General features: G+C 34.1%; 1 protein-coding gene across 5 annotated transcripts in view; it reads left to right on the plus strand.

The window, feature by feature from the left end:
• The first annotated feature begins 772 nt into the window (after positions 1-772).
• LOC110447288 (serrate RNA effector molecule homolog) overlaps positions 773-19,488 on the plus strand; it is a 35,780-nt gene continuing 17,064 nt past the window's right edge. For 2 of the 5 annotated variants that reach the window (XM_021492867.1, XM_021492871.1), the window contains exons 1-11: positions 773-836; positions 2,161-2,298; positions 3,915-4,088; positions 4,538-4,732; positions 5,632-5,802; positions 8,311-8,480; positions 9,888-10,005; positions 10,629-10,680; positions 13,236-13,331; positions 14,656-14,890; positions 15,850-16,007. In XM_021492867.1, the coding sequence (XP_021348542.1) occupies positions 2,171-2,298; positions 3,915-4,088; positions 4,538-4,732; positions 5,632-5,802; positions 8,311-8,480; positions 9,888-10,005; positions 10,629-10,680; positions 13,236-13,331; positions 14,656-14,890; positions 15,850-16,007 (1,497 nt within the window). In that variant the 5' untranslated portion in view covers positions 773-836; positions 2,161-2,170. Of the gene's footprint in view, positions 837-917; positions 968-2,160; positions 2,299-3,914; positions 4,089-4,537; positions 4,733-5,631; positions 5,803-8,310; positions 8,481-9,887; positions 10,006-10,628; positions 10,681-13,235; positions 13,332-14,655; positions 14,891-15,849; positions 16,008-19,488 lie in introns of those variants that run through there. The other 3 variants (XM_021492870.1, XM_021492869.1, XM_021492872.1) reach the window with 3 other exon arrangements.

A 19,488-nucleotide genomic window follows, 5' to 3' on the forward strand; every position in this document is an offset into this window, starting at 1 on the left:
ATCTGGTAAACTGTACATTGATTCTTGGTTCTCCCTCTTCGGTTTCATTCCCCGTAATGTAGACAAGTGCCGTTTCTATCAAAAGTATCAAAGTTATATTCAATTAATTGCATCTTTCTTAATATAACTGAAGATGTATTCAATTCAATTGAAGATGGGTACAATTAATTGAAGATAGGTTCAATTCAATAGTACCCATCTTTAAATAATTAAAGAAAGGTACAATTATTTGTACCTATCTGAAATTGAGTTGTCAATTCAATTTCAGATAGGTATACGATAAAATTCAATTGAAGATAGACTATCTCCAATTGAATTCAACCTATCTTTAATCATTTAAAGATAGGTAGGCCTACAAATGAATTTAATTTATCTTCAATTAATTGTACATATCTTCAATTATTTGAAGATATGTACAATTAATTGAATATATGTTAATTTGGCGTTCCATATCTATATACTGTCATTTTACATACACCTACCATTAATGTCTATGGATTTTTTTTATTGTTTTGTAGTTGAACAGGAGTGCTTGTTTTTTCAAGCGACTATTTAGTTTGTTTTGAAAAACAATATTTTGTCTGACAGAACGTTCCATCCTTGCAAACCCACTACCCGGTACATTTTTTGCAGGTTGTTATATGACATTGTTCTCAGTATTAATTACTTAGTAATCGCGTCCATTATGATTGAAGATTCGAATAAAAGTAACATTTTTAAAATACGACATTGTAACATTCTAAGCGGTTAGCTGTATTTCCGGAAAGACGTTATCTAGACCGACATTTAGTTTCAACTTGCGATGAAAGCGACATCTATATCCGGAGCGCCATAGAGTGAGAATCTTTTTGTTACAGACAGATGTTTGTTTTCTTATTTTGACAACACATTCATTCGTGATTGCAACTTTTGTTTATGGCATGATCTGCTATCACCTATATCGTTATGACTTGAATTTATAAATTTGGTATTGAGCTTTTGTATTCGTGATATTCGGATTGAATTTCCTGGCGGCGTACTGCTATCGTCGCGCCATATGTTTTTTCCCAACCGAGAACTTGACTGGTCAATGTTGCTCAAATCCTTTCATGCGTATTGTACGATGGCAACCAAGTTATGCACATATAAAATTCAACCCATGTGTTGTCTGATTTTACGCTAATGGTTATGTTAGGTTAACGGTACCGTCTCTTTGACTTTCCGAGTCGGTCTGTAAAATCCAAGATATACATACACCGTGCACAGAGATAAAACATCGGATTCATGAGTATATGGACTGAATAATGATAACTTCTTGCCATCTTTGGCTCTATTATACTTGTTTACCCCTAGAATCGCCCAAGGTGGTCATAATACAACATCAAAGATTCAAGGGAAGGGGTTTCAAAATGTGTGACTCGCTTTTCGTATCTGAGTTTGATATCTTGACAGCGTCATAAGCTCACGGCATAAGTTGCATAACATCTTATTTTATTCGCATAGTTAGTTAAGGATCACTGCCCCACTTTTGGAGAAACGATAGAGAACTCCAGAAGTTTTTCAAACATTCAGTTACCTCCCCTTGATTTAGTTTTGGCTATAACAGAAACTGTAGCGCTATTTGGCCAGAGACTATCGTTCACCGGGTAGCTCAGTGGGTTAGAATGAATATATAGTAGTCTAAGGACCAGGGTTTAAATCCTGGTCTTGCTCCACTAAATTTGAACTCTCGAAAAACTGGTGTAGATTCTTGTTTGCTTGTCTCACAGAGCTGTCTCATATTATTTTCTCGTTAAAATCTTGCAAGGTGTCAGAAATTATATATCTAGCTATAGTCATGCAGGGCAGATATTTTCCATTGCAAGGTTATGGGGTTTTGAAGTGGTGCAGGGATTCATAAATGAAAATAAATATGTACTAGTTGATTGTTTTATAGTTGGGCCGAAATCATTCATTTCATCCGAAAGGAAAACAAAATTATGATGATTTGAAGATGAGGTTTGAGTCCATGTCCTGTTTCAGATTATATTTAGTGCCTGCTTTTTTTGTTACAATTATATGCTGATAAGGAGACTAGAACCTGTATTGTCGATAGTGTAGTCTTTTTAAACTACTTGTGTATCTTATTTCTCAATTTGAATAAAAACATATTCGTGAAATTATGTTTTCTTACATTTCCAGAAACTCAAGTATGGGTGACAGTGATGAAGATTATGATCGCAGGAAAGGACGAGACAAGTTTAGAAGAGAGAGGAATGATTATGAGCGCCGTGGTGACGACAGACGCCGAGAACCAAGAGAGATGTGGGAATTAGACAGGTTCTACCATCATAGGGCTGGCAACTCTCAGGGCTTGACACTAAATTCTTAAAAAATAATCACATCTGTCCAACCTGGAAACCTTTTCATGGAAATTATTTGGCCAGATCCAGTGTTTTGGTTCAAACTTTTATCGATAAAAAATATCTAATTTAAAAACTTTGAAAGACAAAATTTGTCCCTTCAAAAAGATCGACTGCAGTAGTCAAGCCTTGAACATTTCTCATATTAATTTGCTTATATCAGGTTGATGAAAAGTTTTGTGTATGGAGAAATCAAATACATTTTAATCCAAAACATTTGTTCATTTTTTCATGTCATACTTTTTAGAATTTCTTCGAGCATGACATGATTTAAGTGACCCATAGGCCAAACAAAATTACAAGTTTGTGTTTTTAGTTTTAGCTCCTAAAGAAGATTGTATAGGTTCTTCTGTCCATCAATAAAAACACTTTCAGGACCGAGGTCAAAGTACAAATAGTGTCAGTTGAGAAACATTTTTTTTTTTTTTGCGAAAGTAACACCGGTCTTTACCAAAAAAGGAAGGATAACGTCCTGTTACTTACAAACTGTTTAAATAACAAAGTGTTCACAAAGCAGTATAATGTCTAGTTTCTTATAAATTATTTAAAACACACAGATGTTTGTTAATAAATTAGTATAACATAATAAAATTATATTCTGATTTGATAATGTCGGATCCAACAATATTTTGTCTTAGGCCTTGGCTTTGCGTCAAAGTGCATTTTAGATTCGAAAAGAAAAGGATAGTAATTTTGTATAGATGATATAATGGCAAACATATATATGAAGCCAGCCCTATTTTCCAATCCAACTATTTCAAACCCATCCTCTCGCTTATCTCATTATGGTGTTGGTATATGTATAGGTTAACCTGTAAAACCTGGGTATGTAGCTGGTAAATGCTTTTTCTGAGATACAATACTGCTTGTTGGTAAACCTCCAATAATAATGAAGAACAGAAGAAAAAAATTGAGACAATGCATTGATAAGACTTTATTCCTATGGGACTCACCAACTTTTTGAGGACCCACTACAGCTCTTAGTAATTGGACTCATTTTAAAAAAGAAATTGATTTGCCAGAGAGAAAAAAATCTTAAAAAAATCACTGTCCATAAATAAATTTTATGCTAATCGTTTGTAAATTTATTGCTTAACTCGTTCATCCCCCGTTATACACATTTGAATTCTTCCAATTCAAAGGTTGGACTAGTTCATTGTGAAATTTCAGGGGTGGGTGATTTAAGTGTCCTGCTAGTGTATTTACCCTGAGGTTTATAGTATAAAATATGCTTATTACAAAATGTTGAACTTTATATGGGTCACTTCAGCTTCATTATCAACATTTTATATTTGTATTCATTGAAAATTTAATTTACATTATGTTTTCTCTAAAATGATGAAAATTTAATTTATATCATTTATTCGCTAAAATGATTAAAAATGAATATTTTAAGCTTGCAAAGGATTTTCAAATAACATTTCATCTAGCGGAGATCTAAACGCTTGCCATCCTTCTTCCCTGTTCTTGGAAACGGTATATCAATATTTAAACATAACGACTGATTTTTTTCTGCTAAAAATGCCATTTCAGATCTGCTGGCAGATCTAGGGAAATGTGGAATAGCCGTAGTGGGGGACGTGATCGTCGTGACAACTACCGGGAGTCGTACGACTCCCGGAGACGGGAACGAGCCTATAGCCCAACTGGTCGTAGGGAAATGAGTCCACCAAATGCGAAACGTATGAGACGTGACAATTGGTATAAGTAAGTGATTCATTTTCTGTAGTTTTAGGGCTGAAACAATATTATTTTTGTGTTTGGGCGCCAATCGAAACACCGACTACCGTCAGTGAAAGAAAGACGAAAAACCACTAACCAACCAACCAATCAGTAGGTTTAGTGCTGAAACGAAAAATAATGAAATTTTAATCTTTCATAATTATTTGTGTCCTTGAATACAATTTTTCTGAATTCGTGTCGTAGTATTAAACAGAATTACAAGGGCTTAATATACTTGTTCCTGCTTTTTAAGTCTCTTGATTTTATGTAATTATCTACCAACTTCATTTCACAGATTTTCATCATGAATTCGTATTTCAGGGTGCCAACGTCAATATTGTTATTTGTATGTCAACCTCAGGGCCAAGGGGCGCCCCCTGGGCATTCATGGATTACAGACATTTGCTTGTTTTATGTGTGTGTGTCATTTCCAGGGAGGAAGGAGGTAGTGGGGGCGGAGGATACCCCCAGTACGACATAGGAGGAGGTGGCGGCGGCGGTTACGGGGCAAGACCGATGCACGGAGGAGGAATGCATCCACAGAACTGGGGACATGGTCACGAGGTTGGCAACAATATGCCCCCACAGCAACAGGGAGGCAGTGGCTTTAACCAGTCCGGACACAACAGGTGTTATACTAGCTCAGTCCTGTATCAGTGTATACATAGTGGATTGGGTTGATCACGTGACTTGAGTTTCTCTTTGACTCTTGTTTCTGTCTCGTGCTCGATATTCCCAGCTCATATTTCCCTGATTTCTCAATGTTGTATCATTGTTTTACTACTGAAGAAAATACCTAATACGAAAATAGCTAAATCTTAGAAAACTGAGATACTGCTGTATTAGGGATTTCTTTATTTAATGCCAAAATTGTGCCCTGTTTTATTCTTTTTCTTTCTAAACACTCCAATTCCACATGTTGTTTCCATGTACTTGGAAGATGTACTTCTTGGTTCCCATGATACACTTGAAATAGTAATATTATGGATAGTGTGCATTAAAATATTACATGATAATTATTTTCAAGAATTAAAGGTATTAAAATGAAAACAAGGATGGCCTAACATAGGAATTGAAACATAGTAAGTTTCTAAATGAAATATATAAAATTCTAAGGATATTTTATTTCATTTCGTTCAACTGTCGGTCTACTCTCATGATTTAAATAATGTATTGTCATTTATCACCAATTATAGATCTCAAAAAAAAGTTAATTTTGAAAGAAACAATACCCCAATAAATTGTCTCGGATATCAGCTGCTAATTGCAGTATATGTGTTTATAAAAATGATGGGGGAGAAAAATTCAATTGGGATATTTCCAAGAATGTACAGCAGGTGCTAGATATGAAGCTTACGATAATTGTTTTTGTTTTGCACCAAATGCAATCAGTAAAAAAAATGCATATTCTATTAATTGTATTTGTAGTACATGCAGTTTTTTGTTGGAATCGAAATAAGATTCCCCAAAATACGTGGAAAAAGCTCTGTGTCAATTTCTCAATTCCTGTTTTGTTTTCTTTCACAAGGGATTCTGATCTACCGTCACAGCCCTCGATGATGTCGTTCAAACAGTTCCTAGCTCAGCAGGATGACAGCATCAGCGACCAGGATGCCATCAAGAAGTACAATGAGTATAAAATGGACTTTAAACGACAGCAAACACACGAGTTTTTCCTTGCACACAAGGAAGAAGAATGGTGAGGATTTTTTTAGCACTAGGATTTTTTTTACAAACTGTGTTTCTTATCAGATGATTTATAAACTATGGGATAGGTACATAGAAGTTGAATAGCATCATGCTAAAATGGGGATGAAATTGATACCGGGTTTATTTTGCAATTTGAACCTGTACAGGTAACATGCTTAGTCTCACCAATCTAAGAGTCTGTCTATTGAATATAATATTGGGGTCACTCATTCCCATGGCAATTCAGCCCAATTTCTTCTGAAAACAAATCCGAAGTTCTCCAAATGTTACTGGTTTCAAGAAACTTAAACTGAAATGGTGTTAAACAGATAAAAATAAACCATAACAATACAGCAAATTTTCTTTGAGGAAACACACTAAGACTTAGTAATTCTTCTGATACTTTCTTTAAAGAGAGTAAAAATTTACATCGAATACAGACCTAATATTAATCAAAAGTGCATGTTCTTTTATTTTGCTACTGGTAAAGTGATTTGATGATTACGCTGTTATTCAAAACAAAGTTAGAAATAGTGTGCTTTATGTCTATGGTTAAATCCAAAATGCTTTATTTGACATTTTGATCTATCACTTAAGTTCACCACACAAATAAACTATCTTTTCCTGAAGTGGTACTGGTTTCAATATAATGAAATTCCTTGAAGGGCTGGGGGGTTAAATTATAACTTTAGCTGGTAAGTTGGGGTTAGAATTATACATTGAAACTGCTATTTTCTGTGTGTGAAAACGAACTGTTTAATTTTGAAGCAAGCATGGATGTTTTTAAGACAGTCACTTCCTAAAGAGATAAATGTTTTGGACACATTGGACATTATTACTTAACAAAATTTTGTATAAATTGTGTGAAGTTTAAATGGGAATGCCTGTCTTTTTAACTTCCTACATGTGTTCTCTTATACTGGTACCATCTCAAAAATCCAAAACTGAAATTAAAGTAAAAACTCCGAAATTGATTTTTTTTTTTTTTTTTTTTATTTGATACAATTTTCGAGAAATCTTGAATAATCAAAATTCAGTTTTTGGAATAAAGTACTTCGTCAAAGTTTATTAAGGAAAAGTTTGAAAATAACTTGTGATACATTTGAATTTATTCATCTGTGTACTGGTTATTTAAATAAAATTAAAAATAAATAATTTTTAAATATAAACAATATCATGTTGTGGTTTCATTTTCTTTTAAGATTGTTGAAATGGTACATTTGTAAGTACTAGGGACCAGACAATAGTCCTTCGGTGTGCTGACATTTATAAGATAGCAGATCAATTGCTTCAAAATTAACTCATCTACCCCTCCCTCTTCACTATCATACGGTTTATAGTGGTCTCTTACATAGTGCAGGGGTGGATGAGTTAATTAAAACACTTCATTGTTGCATGTGCTTTTTATAATTTGTTGATGACGTTTTTTACAAAGGAAAGGAAAGACAATTCTCCTGCCAGAAGGGTTTTGTCGTCAAGATTCATCGGTGGGCTTTATTTTCATCTCAAGATTTTGATGAAGACTCGCGTAGAATTGTTAGGGCACTGCGCACAATGCAGTATAGGAAATAAACAGTTTTAGGGTTAGATGTTAGGTCGTCGGACGTTTGCCTGTTGAGACGGTGCTCTCTGGGCAAAATTGTCGTTATAAAAAGTTTGTGTTAAAGTGGAGGCGTGGCGATTGATCTCCAACTGTCAATCAAAATGACCAAATCAGGTAATTGGGAGTTAACTTCCCCTCATTAAAACACAGGGTACAAACACTTTCTCATTTTCAAATTTTGGAGTAAAAAATTGATGAAGCAAAAATATAAGAATTTAAGTAAAAAAATGCAAAAAAAAAAATGTTTAACTTGAAATGGTCAAAGATATACTGTACATGCTTTTTACGTTTTCAAAATCTGGACCCTTCTCAACTAGAAGAGTAGATGAATTTATACAGAACAATTGTGATTTTCTACTGATGTACACATGTGGTGTATAAATTATATCTGTATTACATTGTACATGTACTTTTATCAATATTTTGAGTTTTGTTTAACTATACAGTGTATGTTCGTGAAATTTCTTTAGATAGACAAAGCCGAGTTTACCGGGCACAGATTTCTGTTTTATTTCGCTTATTTCAAAGAATATTGTTAGGTTATGTGTATCAAAAAAATAAAGGGTATGCATTTATAACCCATCCAAATAAAATGCATTCAGATATCAAAGCCTCTCCTGGAATTGTAGTGTAATGTGTGAACAGAAATCTGTTATTAATATAAATATGATTATTTGACACTATGTTATTAAGGATTACATGTATTTAATTTCGACTGAACTGAATTATTATGAAAACATCAAAATAAAAGTTTATGAAAATTGTATGCAAGGTGTCTATTTTAGCTTTGTTTCTGTTTTGGGAAATTTCATGAAAAGCTTCCTGATAAAGCTATGCTTCATGAGCAGTTGATGTAAAAAAAATAAACTCATAATATCATCTTTGTATACAGTAATTTGATTGGATGGTTTACAGGTTTAAGACGAAATACCACCCTGAGGAGTGTGAAAAGCGTCAGGAGGAAATAAAAATGGCCCTGCGTCAACGGTGTAAGGTATTTACGGAGCTCTTCCATGTTGGGCGTCTGGAGGGAGTAACATGCGACACTGACAAGTCGGAACAGATTGTTAAACTTCTGGATGCAGGTAATAAAAATACAGCCATGTACATGAATATAAATGTCTGAACGTGTCGTATTAAAAATACAAATTGTTGGTAATGATAGATTTTTCTTGTGAAGGATTTGGAAATTCTTTATGACATGTTGGTTTAAACAATATTTATTAATCAAATTCATTTACAATACAAAACAATCACATAAATTGAAAGGATCTGGCGACAAAATATAAAATCTTATATATGGCCATCTATCTCCTTATGACATGTTGGATTATATGTGTTAAAAAGAGAGCGAGATGTGATTGTCTATAGAAATACAATAGGTCTTGTTAGATGTTGCTAATGCTTGTAATAATATGAGACTTACATCTTGTAGGGAAATTCCAAAAATGTTGAGGAGCAATACTTGAGGGTTTCATTTTTATACGCCTGTCGAATGACGGGAAGTATTATGTTTCCACGTAGGCGGGCACACTTTAGTTTCCGCTCAATAACTTCAGTAATTTTGAATGGATTTATATCAAACCTCATACGAAGGTACATTTCTATTAAAGCTTGCGATAACCAAAATGATTTGCCGGTTATTTACAGAGTTATGGCCCTTTGTAGAATTGCCGAAACAGTTTCCACTCAATAACTTGAATAATTTTGAATGGATTAATTTCAAACTTATCAGGAAGGTTCATTGTCATGAAAGCTCGGACAAGTTCGATAACCAAAGTTATTTGCCGGTTATTTATGCAGTTACAGCCCTTTGTAGAATTGACGCTTATCTCTCCAAAATTTATGCACTTAATTATCCATTAACATGTATGAAAAGTGTATGTTCTGTTGGTGACAAACCAAAGTGTTTTACATCATCTCACTGTAAACAAATATTTTGTAAAAAAAGTCTCATTATTTTTACAAGATGAATGGTCTAGGCATCTTTTAACACCTAAGCAAGTGATCAGTCTGCAATTTACTTCCATGGATCTGTTTCAACTGTATTGCTCTAAGCAATAGGTCCCACATTATTAAATTTAAGTATTTCCAGAAATTCCATGAGTCCCACCTAAATTCTATGAGTATAGGACTTCCGCCTCATATGAGGATTTATCACTGCTAAGCATTCACAAGCTGTTCTGCATTCACTTATAATTATAGAACTTTCATTGTATATCTGTCTGTTATGTTAGCTCCTATAGAAAGTCATTGTGGATATATGTTTTGGCGATGACTTTATCAGAAGAAAACGTAAACACACTGACTTTGACCGAGAATTTCTGTTTTGCCTCAGCCTCTTATATCTATATTCAGCAGTGATATTAACTCATTTACCCCTTGAGAGACATTTGAACTCTTCTAATTCAAAGGTTGGAACAGTTCATTATGAAATTTCAGGGGTGAATGAGTTAAGAGAGAAAGTGGTTTACACTTTGTTCTATTTTTAGCGGTGATAAAGATGGAAGGTGGTACAGATTTTGATTTGTCTATCCTCGACCAGCCTGATCAAGAGGACGGCGGGGCGCGTAGCAGAAACAATTCTGAGTCTGTGAACACGGACCAGAGGTAAGCATCAAGGCTAAAGAGTGGAATCTAAAACAACTTTCATATATATTTCTGACCCTGCATAGATGCCCTATAGTAATCACGGTGTCAATACTGTCTCTGTCTGTCCGTCTACACTATTGGTTCCAGAGACGACCTCAGAATCCAAAAGATAATTTGTCTGAAATTTTAAAATGATAATACATTGTGATATGTAGATGTGTAATAGGGGTTCACAAAGTTTCTAAAGTTATGGTCATTTTTACTAAAAATAGACCATGGGGGTCTGGTCCTTCTCCCGGAATCTAAAAAAGAAATCTTTTGGAAAAATGACATGGATGTAAATGTCCAATAGAGATTTATAAAGTTTCTGAGGTAAAAGGCAAGATCACTATTACTAAAAAAAGGACCATTGTGGAGGATGGGTGTACAGTCAGGTACATGGCAGGGCCCTTACTGACCTGTTGGTGTTCTAGTATTATACCACAGATATTTACTAATCAAATTAAAAGGGGAAATATTGGTGTGGCAACCATGTGGTCTATCATTAAAAAAATGATAAAAAAATAAACACTGAATCATTTTCCCACTGACTATGAATTTATTATTATTGATACTGAATTCATTATTAAAATCTGTTACAGTCCAGATGAGAAAAAGAGAAGACGGGAAAGTTCCAAGGATAAGAAACCAGACGTAAGTATGCCTTATAACTGGAATCACAGAGGGTGAATGTATGCTGGGTTAGGTACCTGTCTGATAGTAATACACCCCGAAGTCAGTCACTCAATGCATGACAAATTTCAGGTGTCGGGTATATTTTTTTTTAGCTTCAAACTAATTAGATATTCAAGATGTAGTTGATGAGAACAGAAAGCTTAAAGATCTATATAATTATTAATAATTAGCTTTTTATACAGTGAAAATGTTTTGTGAATAAAAATGAGACATTTTTAATGTTTAAATATTTTCTTTTTGTTAATATTTGTAATTGTTTCTCCTATTGAATGTTAAACATATATACATTATTCCTGGTAATTTTCTTCATCAACAAACATAACTTCAGCATATTTAATAGGCATTTTGTATGAAACAGCATATGCTAACTAAATACCAAGTTACAATGATTTTTGAAAATAATATATTCCACACTAAAATTATGTATAATTAATATTGTACAATTAATACAACTTTATATGATTGTTTAATAAATAAATATAAGAAATATCCTACCTGAATTATCTTTTGCATTTATAAATAGAATAATTCAAGCTTACATTCTGTTGTGGTCACGTGTGTCCCTTATTTTAGTGTTGATACGAAATGATGAAATAACATTCAGTACAAAATTGCTATAGTTACGAACATGTAAATGATGAAGTGTAATTGGTGAATGGGGTTGTGGGTGCTAGTTGTGTTGTCATGGTGACAGGGTTATTTCTGTAGTATCATTAACCCATTCACCCTTACAACTTTAAATTGGACTTGCCCAGTCTTTGATTTGGTAAGGTTCAAATGTGACTTTAGGGGTGAATGGGTTTCGGTTATGCCAACACAAGATCATCAGACACATCCTACTTATGTAGAAGGGTTCGAGGCCTACTTCGGGCAGTCGCCAGATACTAACCGCAGGTCGGTGGTTTTTCTCTGGGTACTCTGGCTTTACTTTACCTCCAAAACCTGGCATGCATGTCTGGAAATGACCATATCTGTCAATAGGACCTAAATCACAACCTAGCAATCAAACTCGAACCATTTGATCATTTCATTCAAGTTTTCCATCTTAAAACTTTATTAAACATTAAAACGTTTTGTTTGATCATTTTAAGATGACACCTTGCTAATAATCCTGGTATACATATATAATTGGACCTTGTTAGTCCTACATTCTAGATTCAAACAGAGTTGCTACCTTTTAAAAAAAATAAAATTAGATGTTAGAAATTAAAGAAAAATGTGACTAGAATTTCCCTGAAATTATTAAAATGTTGTTGAGTTTAATTATTATGGTGTCATTGGAAGATAATAATAATAATATACAACATTTGATATAGCATCCTATCTAGCTAACATAAGCCACTCTAAAGTGCTAAAGATATTCATTGATAATGTTTCCCAAAATTAAATAGTCTTTAACTGTGTTCTTGTTTACTAATAGCATTAACAAACTCTAATATTTGGCCTAGCTGAACCAAGAAAGAATAGTTTGCAGTTTGTCCCAAATTTCCCTTCTTGTATTGGATTGTCTTACGATTAACACAATATGTATAAACATCTTGAGAAATGTTTTGTTATAAGTGTAGGTACTGTAAAAGGTCAGAGTGACCTTAATTTGCAGGTCGAAGGTGAAATAAATGCAAAATTTCCAGTGAAATATGTCATGGGCTATAAATTTAGAACTGTTCAAAATATTTTTTGATGAAACATTAAGAATGATTGAAAAAAACCTGTTTAAACAAAATCCAACTTTAAACAGAATAAAAATTGAAAAATTGAGTTTGTTTCATTATGTAAAAAAGCTGTGATCTAGTAGATGTAATCAGATCTCTGTAATCTTAAATTTGCATAGGTCTTTTGTCATTGGTGCTTCTTTACTTTCACCCACGAGTGTAAGCCTGATGTACTGAGTGTTTAACATAGAAACCGTTCCCTGTATGTCTTAGCTACTTACAGACCGGTATATTTATAGAATGCAGTATAATCTTAATATATAAAAAAAGGACATACCATTCGAGTGACTTGATATTTATTTATACGTAACACATTAAAAATGTATAATTTTTCTTTCACTGAATGACCTGTGATTTGACCTTTCCAAAACCAAGTTTTCTCTATTTTAAAGACATCATGTCAAAATGAAGGTTTGATTTAGCAAAAGGTTGTCAAATAATTTTGATAATCAGCAATCTTAGGGTATGAAGTACCGTATACCATTAAAATTTCGTCCAGTTAAATTTTCACCCTTCACCGTTAAAATCCATATTCACAAAGTGTTAATATTGCCCTTCAAATCTCATTACTTAACATATTATGTTGTTTATAATCAAATTTGCTGTTTTGATAAATTTGCCGACATTACGACGGGCAAAATGGCGAAAGTTAACTGCACCAAACATTTCTACGTATACAGTAACAAAGGGAGATCACTGGGCCATGAATATAATGAAACAGTGAAAAGGAGGCATCTGTCTTGTGTTGTATGATTCTCTTGTGTGGCTAGCCTTGATTGCAGCTTGTTGTTCCCTCCCCAGGAGCCTCTGAAACTTCCAATCTCTGCGGAACAGAAAGAGCTCATGAAGAAAGCACAAGAATTTTCCAAACAGCAGCAAGCTAAAAATGGTGATCAGGTATGAACGGATTTGGTAGTGTTTTCCTGTAGGCAGTGCAGTTTTTTGCCAAGTGGAATTTGGGTCTTTTGTATCCCAATTTAATAAAAATAGAAAAAGTCTGTAGTTTCCGTAAAAAAACATTTGAGAAGAAAAAAAAACCTGCATTTTCAAAGATTAATATTTCTAAAAAGAAGCCATTACATTTTCTTTATAGTTAAAAACTATTAGCCATGAATGAGATGAAATCCGATTGATAGTTCCTGTGGTTTTGGTCGACAATGGGTTTTGGTCTGTTCCCTGACTCTCCGAGATGGTGAAAGGCCTTCCGTTTGCTTTCTCTTTCCCCTTCCAGTTAGTTGTGGTGTGGTGCTCTATATTACTGGTCATATTTCTTTTTTTCATTTTTCAGATTTTTCAGATATTTTGTATGTGAATGATCTAAAATATCTTAACATTCGATATACATTTATCAGGTTTACCTCTTTGTGTGACTGATACAGATAACTTTATATATAAACATTGGTAAGGAGGATTGAATTAGGTTTTAAGAAACATACATTTTATATTTCAAAGTTTTAAAGCTGAATAAAAATTACAAAATCTTTTAATTCAACTAAAAGTAGTTACCTACAAAAAACAACCAGGCACAGGTTTACACAACCAATAGGATGTGGCCAGCCACCAGGTGAGATCAAAGCAGGCTAATTCTTCAGGATTTTCAATATTACAAGAAATGATAGAAATAGGAAAATGCTTAAGTTATCCCCAACCAGATTCTTTTACCATCCTTAAGTAGTCAATTTCATATATGCAGAATATATTTCTTTCTTATCTCAAACATTATTTCACTGATACCATTTGCTTGTAGACAAGCAAGAACATGTATTCCAATTAGAATGAAACAAAATCATTCAAAAAATTGGATATTTATTTCAATCTTCAGTATGTTGATTTTGCAGTAAGCCACAGAAAAAGTGAAAGAAAAACTGTTTTTTTCTTTTCTTCTGGCTCCAATGAGGTGTGGATAGGATATAACAAGGATCGTCTGTGATTTATATATAATGTAAACTCATTAGTCAACACCTGATCCAGATACTGGCCGTCAAGGACAGTTGAAAAAGCAATACGTTTATACGAAAAATTGTCTCGCATAGCTTCTCACATGAATTCAAAGATACTTTTTCATACACTGCATGTAAAGCCAAAATGGCATGTAAACGGAAAGGAAAACTTTCAGTCTTCAATACAAAACTGGGTTTCAGACAGAAAAGGCATGTCAAACAGAAATGAATACCAATGAAGCTTTATAATTAATGTCTGCTTACAAACATTCTTGGTATAGGAGGAAAAGAAACCTAAAAAGAAGAAAAGACACCGCGATAAAACTGAATACAGCTATGAGAGTGGTTCAGAGTCGGAGAGTGGAACAGGTTCCGAGTCGGAACCGGAACCAGCGCCACCTGGACTTGAGGATGAACCTCCAGCAACGGGTCTGGAGTCGTCAACAGACTCTGTCAGCGTGCCTGGTGTTTCCTCGTCCACTGAGGATGTAGCCAAACCAGAGGACACAAAGAAAGGTATATACAGAAACACTTCTCTTCCTCATTTGACAGTGATAGTCATACGTATGTAGTTCCGTTCAAGGAAAAGACAACTCTATCGTCTTATCCTAAGGTAAAGACAGGGGTATTCCCCTGTCATAACGATTGCATGACATCACGTCAGCTTGACTCATGATCAGCATTGCATTGATGTCACATATTTGTTGTGATTGATGTGGGTGAAAAATAATCATTCCCCACTTTATGACAGAAAAATTTCAACCCTTGGGGTAAGATTCTTAAATGTCTGGCCCTCAACATGTAACCCTTTCAACCCTATGTAACTTAAATAGACTCTACCATGCATTGACCTGGATGAGTCCATTATGGTCTACAGTGGTGAAAGAGTTAAGAATCTTACCCTGAGGGTTGAGATGTTTTCTGTCTTACCCCCGAAGTGGGGAAACATTAATCTCCCCGCCTAAGGATGTTATGAAACCAGAGGACACAAAAGAAAGGTACCTTGGTATGTTATTTAAAGAAATGTCTTTCTTGACAAAGGTTCAATAGAGAAAGTTTACCTGTAGGGATTAGTGTTATATGTACCTTTATCACATAATGTAGTGTGTTATCCAGTGAATATACCCATGTAATATGACCTATCAACCCTGTGATTGGTTGTAAGTTTCAATTGTTTCAATTGTGACGTCATGCCAAGAACAAGTACATGACGTCACAAACTTTTACATTTCAAGGTTGCATGAAAATTGTCGTTTTACATGAATAAATGCCACAAATCTTGATTATGTGATAAAAAGGATCTTACACTCGTTTTCATTTCATATGAAATTTATGAAACTCATCACAAATATTTCAGTTTAGCTCGCCAGAAGCTCGCCAAATTGAAAAGTTCTTAGACTCGTTTCATAAATCTCATATGAAATGGAAACTCAATTAAGATCCTATATATATGTACCTGTATATTTTACCTGTAGAAGATGAAACAGTAGAGAATGAAAAAGACGAGGATACCACCCAGAAGGAGGAGGGAGGAGAGATAAACCACTCCCCCAAACCCCGTGCTCTGCACAAAACTTGCTCCATCTTCCTTCGAAACCTTGCACCTTCCATAACCAAACAAGAAGTCGAAGCGGTAAGAATGACAAATTGGAAATTTTTACACCTCGTTTACACATAGATATGTAACAGTATCTTTCGGATGGAAATCTTTACACCTCGTTTACACATAGATATGTAACAGTATCTTTACCGATGGAAATCTTTACACCTCGTTTACACATAGATATGTAACAGTATCTTTACCGATGGAAATCTTTACACCTCGTTTACACATAGATATGTAACAGTATCTTTACCGATGGAAATCTTTACACCTCGTTTACACATAGATATGTAACAGTATCTTTACCGATGGAAATCTTTACACCTCGTTTACACATAGATATGTAACAGTATCTTTACCGATGGAAATCTTTACACCTCGTTTACACATAGATATGTAACAGTATCTTTACCGATGGAAATCTTTACACCTCGTTTACACATAGATATGTAACAGTATCTTTACCGATGGAAATCTTTACACCTCGTTTACACATAGATATGTAACAGTATCTTTACCGATGGAAATTTTTACACCTCGTTTACACATAGATATGTAACAGTATCTTTACCGATGGAAATCTTTACACCTCGTTTACACATAGATATGTAACAGTATCTTTACGGATGGAAATCTTTACACCTCGTTTACACATAGATATGTAATGGTATCTTTTTGGATGGAAACTTAACACCTCGTTTACACATAGATATGTAATAGTATCTTTACGGATGGAAATCTTTACACCTCGTTTACACATAGATATGTAATGGTATCTTTTTGGATGGAAACTTAACACCTCGTTTACACATAGATATGTAATAGTATCTTTACGGATGGAAATCTTTACACCTCGTTTACACATAGATATGTAATGGTATCTTTTTGGATGGAAACTTAACACCTCGTTTACACATAGATATGTAATAGTATCTTTACGGATGGAAATCTTTACACCTCGTTTACACATAGATATGTAATGGTATCTTTTTGGATGGAAACTTAACACCTCGTTTACACATAGATATGTAATAGTATCTTTACGGATGGAAATCTTTACACCTCGTTTACACATAGATATGTAATGGTATCTTTTTGGATGGAAACTTAACACCTCGTTTACACATAGATATGTAATAGTATCTTTACGGATGGAAATCTTTACACCTCGTTTACACATAGATATGTAATGGTATCTTTTTGGATGGAAACTTAACACCTCGTTTACACATAGATATGTAATAGTATCTTTACGGATGGAAATCTTTACACCTCGTTTACACATAGATATGTAATGGTATCTTTTTGGATGGAAACTTAACACCTCGTTTACACATAGATATGTAATAGTATCTTTACGGATGGAAATCTTTACACCTCGTTTACACATAGATATGTAATGGTATCTTTTTGGATGGAAACTTAACACCTCGTTTACACATAGATATGTAATAGTATCTTTACGGATGGAAATCTTTACACCTCGTTTACACATAGATATGTAATGGTATCTTTTTGGATGGAAACTTAACACCTCGTTTACACATAGATATGTAATAGTATCTTTACGGATGGAAATCTTTACACCTCGTTTACACATAGATATGTAATGGTATCTTTTTGGATGGAAACTTAACACCTCGTTTACACATAGATATGTAATAGTATCTTTACGGATGGAAATCTTTACACCTCGTTTACACATAGATATGTAATGGTATCTTTTTGGATGGAAACTTAACACCTCGTTTACACATAGATATGTAATAGTATCTTTACGGATGGAAATCTTTACACCTCGTTTACACATAGATATGTAATGGTATCTTTTTGGATGGAAACTTAACACCTCGTTTACACATAGATATGTAATAGTATCTTTACGGATGGAAATCTTTACACCTCGTTTACACATAGATATGTAATGGTATCTTTTTGGATGGAAACTTAACACCTCGTTTACACATAGATATGTAATAGTATCTTTACGGATGGAAATCTTTACACCTCGTTTACACATAGATATGTAATGGTATCTTTTTGGATGGAAACTTAACACCTCGTTTACACATAGATATGTAATAGTATCTTTACGGATGGAAATCTTTACACCTCGTTTACACATAGATATGTAATGGTATCTTTTTGGATGGAAACTTAACACCTCGTTTACACATAGATATGTAATAGTATCTTTACGGATGGAAATCTTTACACCTCGTTTACACATAGATATGTAATGGTATCTTTTTGGATGGAAACTTAACACCTCGTTTACACATAGATATGTAATAGTATCTTTACGGATGGAAATCTTTACACCTCGTTTACACATAGATATGTAATGGTATCTTTTTGGATGGAAACTTAACACCTCGTTTACACATAGATATGTAATAGTATCTTTACGGATGGAAATCTTTACACCTCGTTTACACATAGATATGTAATGGTATCTTTTTGGATGGAAACTTAACACCTCGTTTACACATAGATATGTAATAGTATCTTTACGGATGGAAATCTTTACACCTCGTTTACACATAGATATGTAATGGTATCTTTTTGGATGGAAACTTAACACCTCGTTTACACATAGATATGTAATAGTATCTTTTTGGATGGAAACTTAACACCTCGTTTACACATAGATATGTAATGGTATCTTTACGGATGGAAACTTAACACCTCGTTTACACATAGATAAGTAACAGTATCTTTATGAATGGAAATCTTTTTCTATCTTTCCAGCTCTGTGTTTGAAAGAAAGAAAAAGAAATTTCTATCATTACACCACATTTCATTGCAAACAGCTCACAAGGGAAAAACAAGGATATGACTTGATAATATCTGGAAATATTTGGTATCGCAATATATATGGAAACTGCCAATGTAATATTATATTGAAGAATGAAATTATTTAGTAATAAGCTGTTTGTAATCTGAGCTGGTCGATAGCTTTACACTAGCGTTTGTCAGCTGGTATGTTTTATAGGATTCCACGAATGTGAGTATGTTTACACTAGCATCTCCCACAGTCATTACATCTATATTAACACACCTAGTCAGTCAATTGATATGTTTACACTTGAATTGGTTGTTGGCTGGTAATTTTTGAAAACACTTATGGATGGCTGGTCCACTTATAATAAGTTTAGCAGCCAACCAGTTCAAAATTGATTAATTTTTAAGCCGCTCTTGGCGAGAGCCGAGCGGCTTATTAATTCTGTCCAGAGAACGAAATGACGGACCCACTTCCGTTACGGATGCGTGCGCATAATTCAGTCTTGCATGCTTCCGCTATATAGTTTCGTTATCGTAAATAGAAAGTAGAATCTCTGACACTCACCTGTGGGTTACTTAAAGTCTTCTGATACTCTTCTCCAAGTAATAATCTATACTTTTAATAATTGCTGAAAACAAAATGTTTATCTCCGGTGCATTCTACGAGTGTTGTGGTGGTGAAATTCGTGCACTACGTTTGAGCGTTTTAGCAACTCGGATTGAGGTC

The sequence above is a fragment of the Mizuhopecten yessoensis genome, unplaced genomic scaffold, assembly GCF_002113885.1.
Source record: "Mizuhopecten yessoensis strain PY_sf001 unplaced genomic scaffold, ASM211388v2 scaffold3279, whole genome shotgun sequence".
Classification (NCBI taxonomy): domain Eukaryota; kingdom Metazoa; phylum Mollusca; class Bivalvia; order Pectinida; family Pectinidae; genus Mizuhopecten; species Mizuhopecten yessoensis.